This window comes from Numenius arquata, chromosome 2, assembly GCF_964106895.1.
Source record: "Numenius arquata chromosome 2, bNumArq3.hap1.1, whole genome shotgun sequence".
Taxonomy (NCBI): Eukaryota; Metazoa; Chordata; class Aves; order Charadriiformes; family Scolopacidae; genus Numenius; species Numenius arquata.
Window position 1 is genome coordinate 10,769,027 of NC_133577.1, and position 16,419 is coordinate 10,785,445.

General features: G+C 41.2%; 1 protein-coding gene across 1 annotated transcript in view; it reads left to right on the forward strand.

The window, feature by feature from the left end:
- The first annotated feature begins 5,572 nt into the window (after positions 1 to 5,572).
- Positions 5,573 to 16,419, forward strand: part of IPCEF1 (interaction protein for cytohesin exchange factors 1) — a 41,795-nt gene continuing 30,948 nt past the window's right edge. Inside the window, exons 1-3 of the mRNA XM_074144636.1 lie at positions 5,573 to 5,639; positions 9,876 to 10,076; positions 10,747 to 10,916. Coding sequence (XP_074000737.1) covers positions 5,573 to 5,639; positions 9,876 to 10,076; positions 10,747 to 10,916 — 438 coding nt within the window. The remainder of the gene's footprint in view (positions 5,640 to 9,875; positions 10,077 to 10,746; positions 10,917 to 16,419) is intronic.

Genomic DNA, 16,419 nt, shown 5'->3' on the forward strand with positions numbered 1-16,419 from the left:
ATCTCTAGGAACCCAAAGGACAATTATGAGCTCACAATCACTGTGATTATTTTTTCCCCTGCATTGTTGCAAGAACCCCAGTTAGAGGTAATGTGATAATTTAGGACTGTTATGTAAGGCTGTCTCCATGCCACGGGACAGTTGCCTCAAGCGCTGCTACAATTTGGGGCAATGCTATTCCTAATGCCGGGTAAGTGAGATATGTGATTAGAGTAATCATTGATTTTTTCTTTTTTTTTTTTTTCTAGGGAAATTTTTGTAGCGCTATCAGTAGTTTCGTATCGCCTATCAATTCATTGCTCATTGAAGTGCAGATTGTTGCAGGCAGACAAATAAACAGAAAGCAAGCAGAGAGGTTAAAGCTGGTGACCAGTGTTAGAAATGTAAATGGAAGGAAGGCAAAAAACTTATTTTCCAGGTTGTCTTACAGCCCTGACTTGGTGCTTGGGAAAGCAGAATTTTTGAGTAGTCTGTGTCAATGCCATCTGAACAGGAACTGAGCTACGCACATTTTGGGTGTTTCTGCAACACAAATAGTTTGAGTCATATTACATATCTCAAATATTTTGCTCAGAAGCAGAAAGGCATATGCCCACTCTGGATGTCATCTGAGGGATGCCTGGAAGGCATGTCTGGCAGGCTTATACCAATATCACTGCAGATCGACATACTCACTGTAGCTTGTAACTGGTAAGACACAGTGTCAGACTTTGTGGATTTTGACTTCCCCAAGAGGAATATTACTAATGAATTAAGATTGCTTTTTTTTTTTTATGCAGTTAGAATCATTGGAACCTCAGTGATTTTTTCACTTTTTTTCTGCCCTTAACATTGCCTTTGATCTTTAGCAGAGATATTTCTATTTATTTCAGAAGAGATGATGTAGTCAAATGGAAATGATTGCAAAATATTTCTGATAAGTCACTTGCTGTGTTTCCACATTTGTTGCATCAGCTATTACTCATGTACCTCTTTGTTTATTACTCTTCTTGAAAGAGCAGGAGTAGTGAAGTGGGACTAATAAAGCTATGCAAACTGATACTTATATTTCAGTTGTTGAATCAAAATAAAAAAAAAACCACTCAAAAACTTGAAATAGAAATCTTTTCGCTGAAAACACTTTGGACATATTATATTCAATTCAGACTGAAATTAAATGAGTTGTTTCAGGCACCTCTAAACAAAGCCAAAGAATTGTAGGTATGGTTTACAAACTGATAGTGTAAATCCACCCCCTTTGCTTTTATCCAGTAGATCCATTACATTTTCTTCTCCAGGAAGTGAGACATTCAGGTTTGTTTTCTCCTTTATAAAGCCACTTGAAGTGAGAGAGGTTTCACTGTGCCTTGTTTTATCTTCTCTCTTTGGTTTGTTCCACTTTACAATTTTAGTGAATTGAATACCCATCACAGCAGACTGCTATCCTGGTGCACCTTTTTCGTGTGGGTGCCTTAACCTGTAGGCTGGGGGGTTTCCCTCTCCTTATATTCCTAGATCTTATCTCCTTGCAAATGGAGAGGCTTATGAAGAGGGCTGGATGAATTCCACATCCTCACCTTGATGTTTAGGGTACACCTTTGGGGGTGAGACCCCACTTCAAATTCAATGTCCACTTAAGTCAGGACAAGGATACATGCCTGGGTGTCTCCAGCCTGTAATATAGCACCGGGAGTGCTATGAAATGGGGTGGTCTGAGCCAAGTCTTCTGTTGCAGCTGTTCCAGTTAGGAATTGGGACACCCTCCTGCTGGTATGAACCCGAGTGTTGCCTCCTACTAACCTCTTGCTGGCTCGCCAAACTCCTGAGCTCAGCTGTAGCTTTCCTGGGCTGGGAAGCTCTTCTGCCAGCAAAACCTCCAGCCCTGGGCATGCTCCTGGGCTGCCATGGTGTGACCACCTACCATTGCACAGAAGGCACGTGAGTGGCACAGCTCAGCCAGGGACGCCAACTGCAGTGGCTGGGATGGGAATACTGGGGAGTGGGGGGGCTATAGTTCCCAGAGACAGCCCCTGCAGATTCATGCTGAACCATCCAGTAAGGTGTGTATAGACCAGCTCTAGTTGAATGACCACATTTATCCAGCTCCTTTTCCTAATTCACCTGTCTGTTTAGAGAGGATAGATGATTTCCCCACAATGCACCTGCAGAAAATTGAAAAGAAACACTAATTTTACTGAAGTGCAGAGATAAACAGTTATGCCCTTCTGAAATGTTGGTTTTGCAACAGTTGAGTACACTTGAGCAGACATAATGCTATTTCACAGTGTAACTAAGTAACTAGTCTCACTCAGGTTTGGTTTACTTAAGAGAAATAAACTCAGGTTATGTGTGTGGGAGTTATTTCTGCAGTGATTTTTTTTTTTTTTATACCTTTCTTTGCATGGGGAATAATAAATTATACTCAACTAGAATGCGACAGAAGTCAGTCCCGCTTTTGAAAATTGGAAATTGGCTCAAAGATTGCTTATCCAGTGTCTGGAAACTAAACAAAAGTTTGAGTTCAAGTCACTGAGAAGGTTCTGCTGAAATCCAATTCAAGTCCTTTGGCACAAAGCATGCAGACGGAAGCGTTTCCTTGCCAGTTAACTAACGATTCTCCTCTTGCCCCTGGTACTGTGGCTGATTCAAATCTGTGCAGTTCCTATAATTACACTCCTCCCTCTCCAAACCCAAAGCACATACGAAATGAAGAAATGACAGGAAAAAGGCCACATGTCACAATAATTACTATAATTTGGTCTGTTATTCCCTTGTTTTCTGGCTCGGTATTCGAGGTTTGATGTTAATCTTCTTGTATAACTAAAGGTGTTTCCTCTGCTTGTTTATACCAGCTATGATTTCTAAACATCCTTGAAATTATTTGCCATAACATCTCTCCTCATCATGATATTACTTCAGTTTGAGCCACTTGTAGATAGTGCTTCTTTCTATTTTTGAACAGAAACAGTTGGGAGCCAGAAAAATATGTATTTGTTTGCCTTTCTATTTTTGGTTTGAAATTGCTGGAAGCCAGTAGGTGGGTTTTTATTTTCTGTTTTAAGATTTTATTTTCAAATTAAAACAAATGTTATATATGAGGATTGGCACATATCTTAAATTACTGGTTTTAGTAACAGGAAAAAGTTCTTGTCAGAAATTCTTCTGAAGTGTGGTTCTATTTCTGGAAATCCTTTCTTGCTCACTTCAACAGAGTCCTGTATCCTCTCCCATTTCACTGAATGATTCTTTCATACACAGAGGGGTGAGTTTTATAGAAACTGTGCTGGCAGTAAAAAGTTGGTATGTTTTCTTTCATCTTGTACGCTGCACTGATTCTTTCATCATCCAGCCAAAGGAAAATCATGTAAGGAGTTGACTATTTGTTGCGTATGCCAAATGAAGTCACCTGAACTCTCACCTAAATGGATAACTGCTAACTTTGTTTATCTTCGGAAAATAAACCCTGGCATCTGCTGTTGGGCCGCACGTATTTTGTTATCCGAAAGGAAAAACTGCAATTCATTATAGAATCTCCAGTATGAGATCCCAACCTGCTCAGGAGAGTAGGCATATTGGCTAATTAGAATTGTCAGAAAACATTGGGAATAGCTCAGACAAATTTTAATCAAAACCTTATAGCTTGCTTTCAAAGTAAAACCCAAAACAAACAAAAAGGCCCACCCCTAGTTTTACTTATTTATTCATTTCCTAACTCACATTCCCCACCCCCTGGCATCCCCCCACCCCCACCTCCCAAACTCCAAACCACATCCATGAGTTTTATTCTGTTTATTTCTTACAAAAGCTTGGATAACTTTGAATTAGTGTTCCTGGTTGACTTCTAAATCGGTAAAATCAGGTCACATAACATAGCATTATATCTATCTCTTTTGAGATATATATAAATATATATCTTTTGAGAGGGTGGGTAGAGTAGGAGGTGTAAAGCTGGGTCAAAAGGGTAAAGGTCAAAAGAATATTAACACATTTTTTTACTGTCAAGACTTACATTATATGAAAATACAATACAGAACTTAAGTAAACAAAACTTTCTCTTTTTACAGCTTTCCCACTAAACTTTGAAACCATTCATGGAAGCTGATGGCAACACTCTTGTAAGTATAATTGCAGTTATGCCAGAGTTATTGATCAGCTGAAGAGGTATGTTGAGGTTGTGTCCTTGTAATCATAGAAGACTCTGCACAACATCAATATCTAAACAAGATGTTGCCTATCGGCTTGGCCAAGGCTGCCCCAGTTCTGTTGTAAGGGTGAAATGAAATCTATTGTATGGTCTTGATGCCACTTCCAAGTTCTGCCCCTCAACAGATGAGAAAACAGTAATTTAGGACTCATGAGCTTAGCAAAGGCTTTTCCCAGCCACTCACCTGTCTAACCTTTGAGAAGTTTAAGGAAAATAAGTCTCTTTAGAGGATGAACTATTGATTGCAGGTGCCTTTGGTGCCTTCTTAGACTCATGCAATGTGACATGATACATGAAGTCTGGTCTTCAGTATTAGCCCAATGCCACTGGTTTTGCTTATAGAACAATTTTTTCTTTCCCCCTAACAGACTCATAACTCGTTTTGCCCCATTTTTTTCTCCTGGGGAGTCTGCAGGACTGAGTCTCTAGGCAGAAGTATCCCCTGGGGTGATCCTCAACTGCTCCTGGCATCCCCAAGGGGATGCTGCCCACCCTAGTTTTGTTCCCAGTGGTGATTGCTCAAGGCCACACATTTGGAAGAGAGGCTGGAAAGATGTAGCCACCGTGATATATATATTTGCAAATCCTTGCTGTCAGGCAAGGACAAGGTAAGGGGAGCCACAAGAGTGTGGGTGTGAGGAAACCCTAGCAGCTGCTAATGAGTGTGATTAGCTGCCCTTGACCCAGGGTGCCTGGAGCCTTTGACACAGCTCCCTCTGATTAAGGAGGGTCAAGCACCTTTTAACTGTAATCAGGAGGGACCTATCTAAGATCTACGCCCAGAGCGTGGACAGCAGACCCAGCAGTTTGTGCAGCAGAATGTGAAGGAGTGAAGTAAAGGGGTCTCGGCTGATATTGTGCTTCTGTCTTAGGTGTGGTGGAAACAGGGCAGTTTCCCCAACAGATGTGGGAGCAGCTGTCCCTGCTTGGGCAGAGGCTTCCACACAGACTGAGCTTCAGATGGCGGATGCAGCCCTCCAAGTCCTAGGCTGCAGGAAATGCCTGAGACTTCTCTTTGAGGCCAGGAGAGGTGGCCCTCTGCCCTGCAGGTGGTGTGCCATCTTGGAGGAGCTGTGCTGCCTAGTGGAGGAGATACAGGAGAAAGTGAGCAAGCTGTGTAGCATCATGAAAGGGGGATAAATAGGGTCTTCTCTGACCCTATCAGCTGACCCTATCTCTGACAACAGCTTGAAGAGCCTCAGTCCTCACCTGCAATGGAGAAGTAGGCTAGTGTGTGTGTCTAGCCCCGCTATCAAAGTAAGCTAAACCTCCGGAGAAGGGAAGGATGGAAGTTGATGAATCCTAGTACCAAGAGGAAGGCTCCTGCCCTAAGAACTTGCAGCGGCAAACTAGATTGACTGCCCTCAAAATTGCCACTAGAAGAGCCGGATGTGCCTACTAGCAAAGGACCTGGTTCACCTAACTGTAAACAATGTAAGGGTACCGGGAAGAAAAGGTGAGTCATCGCAGTGAGAAATTCCCTGCTGCTGGGGACAGAGGCACCCATCTGTAGGCCCTACCAACCATCTAGAGCAGTTTGCTGCTTGACAGGGGCTAGGATCCAGGATATTGTGGAGGCACTGCCAAAGCTTGTCCAACCCTCTGACTTCCAGCCCCTGCTGTTATTCCATGTGAGCACAAATGATACTGCTGAGGTCGCCCAGCTGGAAAGCGGCTTTGCAGAAAAGGACTTGGGAGTACTGGTGGACATCAAGTTGAACATGAGCCAGAAACGTGTCCTTGCTGCAAGGAAGGCAAATGGTATCCTTGGCTGCATTACACAAAATATTGCCAGCAGGTCAAGGGAGGTGATCTTTCCCCTTTATTCAGTGCTGGTGAGGCTACACCTGGACCACTGTGTCCAGTTCTGTGTTCCCCAGGGCAAGAGAGACATAGACATACTTGAGAGAGTCTAATGAAGAGCCACAAGGATGATTAAGGGACTGGAGCATCTGATATATGACAAAAGGCTGCATGAGCTGGGACTGTTTAGCTTGGAGAACAGGCTCAGGGGGATCTTATTAATGCATGTAAATACCTGAAGGGAGGGTGCAAAAAAGACAGAAAAGAAGGCTCTTATCAGCGGTGCCCAGTGACAGGACCAGAGGCAATGGGCACAAACTGAAACACAGGAGGTTCCCTTTGAACATGAGGAAACACTTCTTTATTGTGAGGGTGACCAAGCACTGGCACTGGCAGAGGCTGTGGAGTCTCCATCCTTGGAGATATTAAAAAGCTGTCTGGAAATTGTCCTGGACATCTGGCTGTAGGTGTCCTTGTTTGAGTGGGGAGGTTGGACTAGATGACCTCCAGAAGTCCCTTCTAAGCTCAACCATACTGTGATTCTGTGGAAAAATAGGATCTCTAAACTGAGAGAAGTCTCTCACTGAACTTCTCACTTCTCTCATATGTTTTTGCTCATCGATGGAGGCTGCCGGGCACAGGAGTGGCTGTGAACAACGCTGAGTTGTACAGCTCCCTTTGCAACTGGCTCATGGGTGTATTTGCCAAGTGGAGCAGTAATGGATAGCAAGCTTGAAGTCTGTGATGCCCCGCAGGATCACTATCCTGTGTTCAGCCCTCAGGTCTCAGTAAACTGATGAGCAAACCAAACCCTGCCAAAAAAGATTAAAATTTACCCTGTATTGTCAGCCTTGCACAAAAATGACGACCCTCCTAAAGTTGCAAGTAACTGTAACGTTTAGCATTTATTTCAGAGCTTTCTGAGGATTGTTGCTCGTGGATTTTCCCTGGTAACAACAAGAGCTAGAAATAGATGATTTTTTTTGGTTAGTTTTTCAGTTGAACCTGTGATAATGAAATAAATCATTTGTCATCGGGAAATCGAGCTTTGTAGAGAAACATCCACCATGTCAGCACAGTAAAGTCATGACATTTGGTTTAGTTTCAGACTGTTCCAGTGACTATGTGTGGTAGTTACAGTACATTCACGTCTGAAACTGCTGTTATGCCCCTGGTCAGTACCATTGGTTTTACTGGTAATAAGTCTCCTGTTCACAGTTTTCTCTTTGTTCTGCGCTGGTGTTAATGTGTCTTATTAGGAGTGAAACTTAAAAGCATCTTAATCCATGTTCACCCAGGGTCACTGAAATGAAAGATTGTTGACTCTCATAAGGTATTTTTCAGAGGAGGAAATTTTAATTTACTTCTTGAGGAAAGGTTTTCCACTGGAAACTTGCTAATGTGCTGTATTCTTGTGGAAAATTGAATCCAAATCCTGCTGGTGATGTATCTTATGAATTTTTAGATTCATTTAAATATATATTTTCTATTGGTTTAAGATGAAAAAAGTTTCCCTGAAAACTGTTTGTTTATTTCATAGAATATCTGACACCAAAAACTGGTGCTTTGGAGAAAGAGGTTGCTTTTGTTTATTTATTCATAAATCAACAAAATTTGGAAAGGCAATTTTGTGAATAACACCAGATTTCATTGCTGCAGCCTAGGATTAGAATTTTCTCTTGTGCAGAGCAAAATAGATATTTTTTTATAAGATTATACTGGGCTTCTGAACAGCATTAAAATCCTTCAAATTGCTGAATTCAAGATTTAGGATTAATTTGTTGAAAATTGACTTCAGCTTTCATATTGGGGAAAAAAAAAAACAGAAATGTATCTTATTTAATGAAATCTCACTCAGCAATGATTTTATTACAGATTTATCACTGATTTTATCCAGGCAAACTAAACACAGTGGTGGCTGGGGAAATGCCTTTCTTTCCCCCATTAATTTCACAACTCCTCCTACAAAATATGAAGAGATGGGGATTCATCACCCGCATCAACTTGCAGCAGGATACCGTCATGCTGCTGAATAATAATAAACGCACATTTGTAAATTCTTTTTGCTGCCCCAAGCTCTTACTAGGTTATCAGTTTTTTTTCTCAGTCTGTATATAAAGTGGGCCCTAACAGATGATTTACATAATATGGATATTAACCCTTTCTCAACAGATGAGCCATAGACCATGTTATTTTGTTTTAGATCATCAGTAAGGTTGGTGGAAAGATCTACTTCTTTCTCGGTTGTTTACAGAGGGCCACATCCTGTCTCAGCACTGCCATTCTTGTACAGCTTTGTTAGTTAAAGATGAAATGACCTCACTGTAGTGTCACGGCAAAGATGCGATGTTGCCCCACTACATAGTTTTTGAACAAGGAAAGCGGGTACATATTTGTTTTTCTTAATACCGCTTTGGGTGGCTCTGAAGGAAAGTAATTAGTGTGACTGTGTGACCCATTGATTCACTGGGGCTGTATGTTATTTCCATGTGTCCTAAATAGGGCATTACTTTCTTTGGAACGAAGACACGAAGGGCGGCCCATGTAGGATGGGGAAACTGCAGAGCCTCTGATAGAGCTGATGTGTTTTCTCATTGCTTTTCTTTGTCTGTTGTCATGGAGAATAGTCTGAGAGAGAGAGAGGCAGTGGTAGAATTAAAAAAAAAAAAAAAAAAAAAGGGGGAAAAGAAAAAGGAAAAAAGAATACATGATGATTAAGCAGGAGCCTGGGATTATTCATTCCTGGCAAAGCCTCCCACAAGTGTGTTGTTCAGGTCATCTCAAATAGGCATCAGATAAGCACACAACTGCGATACGCGGTTCTGCACTCTGATACATGCTGCAAAGATCACCGGTTAGGGAAAGTTCTAGCTCTTGTAAATACTGGTGGCAGTGGTCTCTTCTATTACTGTTTCCAGATGGTGTAGCTTTACTCGTCTTTAATTCACCCATGAGAAGAGCCATCAAATCCTTCAAGAATAATATGAAATGGGGTTTTGTTTTCCTGAAAAGCCGGCTGGCTAGGCAGAGGGGCTGCATTAGGGATGTTCATAGCGTAGCTCTGCAGCAGATCAGGTAGCTACTGGCTTTGCATAGCAACGTTATGGCCCAGCATATTAAATCATACATCACCTTACCCAGCATTTGTCATCCAGAGGCTTCAAAACCTTCCTAAAAATAGAGAAAGGTGAATGCTTTTGTTCCCATGCTAGAGATGGAAAGGTTGAGGCAAAGAGAAGTCAAGTGCTTTGTCCGCAATTGCACGACCAACCAGCTTGTCTGGAGAGAATTTACTCCAAAAGCCAGACCTTACATTTCTAGTGACCTCTTTTTTGTTTGTGGTCTTCTGTTTTAGTTTCATTTTCTATGCGTTTATGTAGGATGAAAGATATAGACTGCAAGTCATATATGGCATGGCAAACTTCTGGCATATTTATGTTTTACGGTTTGGATAATCTGTCAGGTTTGTGTGATTTCTTTTTTTTTCTTTTTTTTTTTTTTTAAGAACTATTGTGAAACACATCGGGGGAAATACATTCTCTGCACTAAGTAAAAAAAAGAGTAGGGGAAAATCCAATTTTTTTCTCTTTCAGGATTTCTTAGAATGAGCTAAATGACAACCAGGACTCTGGCATGTATTTTTAATCTTCCCATGTTTGCAAATCCCCCTCGTGGAGTGTAACGAAGCATTAAAATGTTGGAGTCCTAACTTCTATTTTTTAAGTTCTGAAACACAGAATACAATTCAGACAAACACGTAGCAAAGTAGAAGCTGCCTGTGGGTGTGAAACAGGAAGCACTAGTAGATAGACACATGTATAATAGAGTTACGTTTGCTCCTGCTTAACTAGATAGACATCAATTTTAATTAACGCGTTTTATGCTTCAGCTACTAACGTCCCTTCAGCAGTGAGTGGGTTATGCGTTTCCATCCTGCATATACCACCAGCATCACCACCACGTCCTTCTCTAGCTTCCCCCTCCCCTTTCTACACAAATGTTGCAACACAATCTGAAATTTCCTCTTTTCTTTCCTTCCTGCATTTCTTACAGGTTCCCTTGCGTCAGAAGACAAAAAAGAAAAGTCAAGGTAATGAGAGATTGTTTTTTCTTTTCTCTTCTGTGCTCCTCTCTTGTTATTTTCTTAGTATGTCTTATTCTTGGGAGGGTGAGGGTTTTGTACTGCTACTCAGCTGGTGGAAGGCTGCTTTTTAACTCCTCTGATTCTTGCACCGATTCTGAGAAAAAATGACAACGGGCTGTTCCTTTGGACTAAATCCTTGTGGTATGTTAATTGAATCAAAGCTGGAAATCAGTGAGGTAGAATCAGCTGCCTGCACATACACACAGACACTAGCGGTTTTCATGTACTTGGCATAATAGTTTTCTCTAGCTGACTTAAATAGATGTATTCTTTTCAGTGCAGCTGTGGGAAGGGAAATATATGCAGGCTTCTCTTAAAAGGATCAAAGGATATATTTTTAATTTACAAAAACTTGTATATGGTTACCTTAGCATTAATTAGTGTCTGCATTATCTATAGCTTACTATTTTGTTTCTGCACATCAGAATGCTTTTCAAATGAACCTGTGTTACTATCACAGCCATTATAAAACTGAATGACTTCTAAGTGTATTTTAAGATATGCTTGGATGATTTGCTGAGATTGCTAAGTAAGGTTGAAATATGTAATTGGCAGCAGCATCTTTCCTGCTAATGCACTTTTAAACAAGCAGAACACTGTATTTTTAATGGCACAGGGTTCTTTATAATGAGCCGACGGAGGATATCATGTAAAGAGCTGGGGCAAGCCGACTGCCAAGGATGGCTCTACAAAAAGAAAGAAAAAGGAGCTTTCATTGGCAACAAATGGAAAAAGTTCTGGTGTGTGCTGAAGGAGTCATCGCTGTATTGGTACAGCAGTCAGCTGGTGAGTACAGCGTCCATCTAGTTCTGGGTGCCGGACAAACAGCATCTGCTGGGACCGAGAGAAGGGGAGCTGGGGGTAACAATTTAGATGCCCCCTGGAGATATACAAATGACCGGGTTTGTTTCTCAGCCCTGACATTTCTTGTAATCTAGGAAGTGTCTATGTGAATGTGAAACATGCCGAAAACTATGTGTTTTCTAGTTCAGAAAGTACTTGTGAAATGTTAACTTGCTGTCTGTTCTGCCCTTTAAAGAGCTGCTCTTTGCAGGCGCTGGTGGCATTTGAGTTTCGGAAAGGTTTTCCAGGGTTGGGCAATTTGCAGACACTTAAGACTCAAAACAGGAACGCTTCTTCACTTCTAATTAGTTTAATTTTCAGAGGTCTCTCTCCTGCCCCTCTCTCCATCCCCTTTCACACCAAGATTAATCTGGTTATTTGTTGGCTTTTTTTTAAATTTATTCTCTTTTTTTCTTTATCTCCCTCCCCCCCTGCCCCCCCTTCAGTTTGCACTGGTAGTGTTGCAGATATGAACACTGTCAGTTGGTGATATTTTTCACTCCTGGTCTTGCTGATATCTCATCCAGAGCATTGTAGTTAAAGGTTCTCACATTCTGCTGATTTTTAAATTCCTGCTCTGATGAGTCGATCCTAAAAGTCAAATCTGCACGAGGACACAGTGTTTCAAATTCAAGGTCCAGAGTCAAGGTTCAGAGGACGAGCGTTCTTTAGGACAGCGGGTATAGATAGCACTTCTCTTCCGGCCGATCCAGCCCAAGTAGCCTACTACACTTACAGCGCAAGGGGGAAATAGTCTGAGACAAAGAACAGCAGGCCCTGAATTCCTGTGATCGATTGAAGAAACTAGGAATTAAAAGCTGAAAAAGGTAGGCTGGGGAAGATGTAATGAGAAATCCAGAGTAACCCTTTTAATGAAAGGTTATGGCTGAGTGCACAGAAGCAGTGAGTCTTAGGGAACAGCTGGTTTTATTCCTGGCTGTTTGTTACAGCCTGGCAGAGAGGGCATCTTGTCTGTCCTAGGAAGATTCAGACATAATTATTCTCTTCACTTTGTTCTCTTGCACTGTTACCTCTAAAAAAAACCTCAGATCGTCTTCAAATGATGGATTGACAGAGCCCAGAACTGGGATGTGCAGAGGATTAGGGGATGCAAGCAACGATATAGATCGAAAAATCAGATACTCCATGTGGAATTGTGGATGGGCATCAGGTTTCCTAAATGCATATGGGCTGCTCTGGAAATCAGCATGTCACGGGCCCAGCAAAGGATGAAAGATTACAGAAACCTTTAATAATTCTTAGGGCATTTTAAGGAATTTAGTGTAATCTGGATTGTTTCCACTTTTTTATTTCTATTGCAGTAATGCCCATTTAATATCTTGCAGACTGTTTCAGAGAACAAATGAAATAGTTTAAACCATTAAAAAAACCCCAAACCCTAAAAAACTTTACTTAATTAAAGAGTATTTCACATTCTCCCTTCAGTTGTGGGTACAGTGTTGGGTTTTTTTTTAACAGAGTAAAAACTTTGACTGACATTTAAAGGTGGTATTAGGTATTCTTTTTTTGGGGAAAAGTGAAAACAACTCTGCTGATCTTGGTCTTCTGTTTTTTGTGGTGTTGTGGTAGTCTGACTTGGCTTCTTTTCAAGACCAAGTCAAATACCTGCGTGAGAGAAAGAGAAAAGAGAAAGAAAAGAAATCAGAAAAGTAGAAAAAAGAAAAGAAAGAAAATAAAAGGCTTTGTTTTCCCAATGCTTACAATACCTCTGCTTGAAAGACAAGGCCTAGCAGATGTACTCATCATCAGCATTAATACCCTGGAAACCCTTATTAACATTGGCTGTTCTAAATCACTGCCTGCAGTTGTACTTCTGGTCAAACAGTATTAAGAAAGGTGAGCTGGCTGGCTGATGTGCTTTTTAGACTTGGGAATTGTCAGAAAGGAATTATTCTGAGGAGTAATAAAGATGGGAGGAAATAAAACAAGGCAAGATTAGGTAAAGTTTGCCTTCCAAGAAGACAAGGGTGGTGGTGGGGAGGTGCAAAGTCCTCCACTTCCTTTAGTTGTTGTAGCCTGGCTAAATTCTGCTCTCAGGAGCCAGAGAAGCCATGGTCATGCTGATCCCAGTGCTCCTGGACAGCATTAGTCATTTGGGTGATACCTGCTTTCCAGCTGTCACTGACTGCCCCAAAAATGAACAAGTCTGAAGAATGGGTGGTATCCTCATTCTGATTTATTTCATATGCTCTGAAGAGCTTATACAGCTTCAAAATACTGTTGGCTTATGTCAGCCCTGACTTCTCACCTATCACAGTCTATCATGTAAACAGCCTAGCTAGTAGCACCTCTTTGCTTTCAACTTCTGCTGACTCTCAAACACTATTTTACATTAAAACCCCGAGGTTTCTTTGGACAACTTAAAGTGCAGCCTCTGCACAACTGTATATTCAGGCAATGTTTGCAGACTGGCAGTAACTACAGGGTGTGGAAAAAGTGTCTTTTGCTAAGATCTGTTTACTTAAATTGATGAGACGGGAGCCATGCTCAGAGTCATATCTGAGGTGAACTAGACCCGTTGTATATTCACAGATATTTTCTCCCCTAGATTGATGAAGCAGAAATAGTGGTGACATATTCACTGGCTTGCTTGATACTTCTTTTACTTCTGTATCTGACCTGTCTTTAATACTGCCTGCACTTCCACTGCTTTCAGTGGAGTTAATCCTTGGTCCCAACAGGGCATCCAAGAGGACAATCTTAAGTTCATAGTTGTGTTGAAAGAGGAGGAGCCCTGCTTCTCTTGTGCCCCAAGCTTCCCATGATAGGCCTTCTTTGAAGCTGAAGTGAAAGGTCATGGTGGAGGAGCAGGGCTGAGGTCAAAGGAACTGGGGCACGCTGGTTGCCTGTAGGTCTGCCTGACCAGTTTCGTTCTAGTGAGAAACGAGTGTGTTTTGTTCGAGGCTGTGTGGAAACTGCAGTCAACCAGACACTGGTAGCTGTAGCATAGCAACGGGGTGCTGGACCTAACCTTTTTTTCTAATGGAGATGGAGAAAATAGGGAGTGGGTGGGATTTGAACAGGAACGTGCTTTGTCCTGGATTTGGGTAGGTAACCTCAGCTGACATCGTGTTCTCAATGAAGTCTGTCTTCAGGCACCTCTGAAGCTCTGGATGTTTCTGTCCCCCTGATCTAATTTGCTAAGCTACTCTGGTTCTGGGTCTTTCACATGAGGCAGATTAGGGGAGGTGACACAGGACATTTGTGGTGACATTTACAGATGGTATTTCCTTCAATTTAACATAAAATATGTTGTGAAAGCCACAGCTCAAAAGAGGAAAAAAATAATAAAATACCGAAAAGGCCAGCAACAGCAGATCGGACACCATGGGAGTCAAGCTTCTCCTTTACTGAAAGCAAACCAGAGCACATGGCAAATCCAAATTAGCTTTTGACCTGCTAGCTGAGGTACTGAGACTGGTGAAGTTAGAGTCCTGGTGGTCTCAGTGGACTTGGGTAGATTCCCCTGAAAACTCTTCCCATGTATGCTTGTTCTTTCTATAAAACATGGATACCACATGAGGCAGGCAAACTTTTTTTGTAGGGGAGAGGAAGCTGTTTTGACTAGGAAGAAACACAGAAGGTTTGTTTTTGCAATGGAAACACAGAAAATGTCAGAAAATGGATCTAAGCAGTCAGACTTTCTGGGTACATTCAGGAACACCAGACTCCTTGGACAACTGCTCTTCGTTAGCGTTTGGTTTCCTCTTTTGAGTACCACTCTCTGCAGGCACCTGCCTTGAAGGCAAGTGTTTAAAGAGGACAGTGTGTGATCCTGCCTGCCCCTTTAGCAGTTTTAGTTCTCCTACTGAAACCCCGGAGGGAACCAGTACTCCTGCATAGGCAGAGGGATGGGGTGGGGAAGATTGTCACGGGTAATCCCAGGCTCCTGGCTCCTAGCGCTTGTTGTGCCTGTTGGATATTGTTGGTTGGAAGGGACAGAGGACTAAATGGTCTAAAGGTCTTGTGGGCCTTTAGGATAGCTTGGCTGGTTTTTCAAGTAGAGCTGAAATACAGTTTTGCAGGATGTGTTAACAACGGTTGTCATGGGGATTCAGCTGAAAAGAAATATAAATATAAAATGAAAGAGTTGCAGGCTGTGATCTACTGTCACTATTTATCTTTGATTTTTTTTTTTTTCCCCATTCACTGCATTTAAATTGGTCCTCACTCCAAACAGCTTTGCCAGGAGCTGTATAATTGCAGTCTTTTAAAACGGAAACCTTTCACCTCTGAGTTATAGTAGCTGCTTACAAGAACGATAAAAAGTCATTGATGTCGGCTGATGGCGCTGAGGGCTTTGGGGACCTCTGGTCCAATATCTTACACAAATTATTCACAGTTCTATAGTTTGCCTCACTGGTGTACTTGGCAGAGAGGAAAAAAAAGACTAAAAAGTCTTGAGGACTCAACTGCTCCTCCAACATCCACAGGGTCTTCTGCGGCAGCGCTGAAACCCTGTGATGAAGCCATGAGGGGTACCCTGAATTGCAGACTGGAGCTGTTCCACAATAACTAGATACTTTCGCTTTACAGCACTACTTTTAAAAACCTTTCTGCACCATTACATTCACTTTAAATATTGAAAAACGTCTATTAAATCATTTACTAAATCTCTTAAAGGCACAAAATCTAGACAACGTATTGAGGCAAGCTAAAAAGGACATTAACCTCTTTCAGTGGATTCATGCATTATGTTTCACAAATATGCTTGAATTTTTTTTGAGTGAAAAGCTTTTTCTGTGAAAAAGTGGTTACTTTCTTTTTTTGCCCCAAGCATTTGCAGAGACTGATATTATTATTGAAATTATTTTCCTACAATTGGGCATAGCAAAAAGTGCAGATTTATATATTAGGCTAACCTGCATAAAAGCTGGAAGAGATAACAGCTTACTCTTTTAAAAATCCTGATTAAATAGGAAACACATCAAGGTTGTTTTAATCTGAATTTTTTAGCAATATTTTACAGCTTTTCAATAAAATCTGAAGGAAGTTTGAGTGAAATGTGTGAGTTAAATAATATCATGCTAAAAGTCATATTAAAGATAACATTTCAGAGAAAAGAAAACATTTAGAACTTCTATACACTTTTAGTGTTTAAAATGTCATTTTTATTCCAAGATTGACCAAAAAGACGACTTCCACATGTTCTGTTCTTGGTGCTTATTTGGAATTCTGTTTGCTGACTGTAATAACACTCATAAGGTTTTACTGTTATGATTTGTTTTCCTTTTTTCCTTTCCCTTTTTCTAGTTACGGAGGTACATACCCATCAACCCCCTGTTTTCTGTTATATAGATGGCACATCTGAGATGTGTACCAATAGTGCATTAGAACAAAAAATTGACACCATTATCCTCCTTTCTTTCACTCATACATAAAACAAAACTTTAAACTTTTCATATAAATGAACAAATGTGAAATC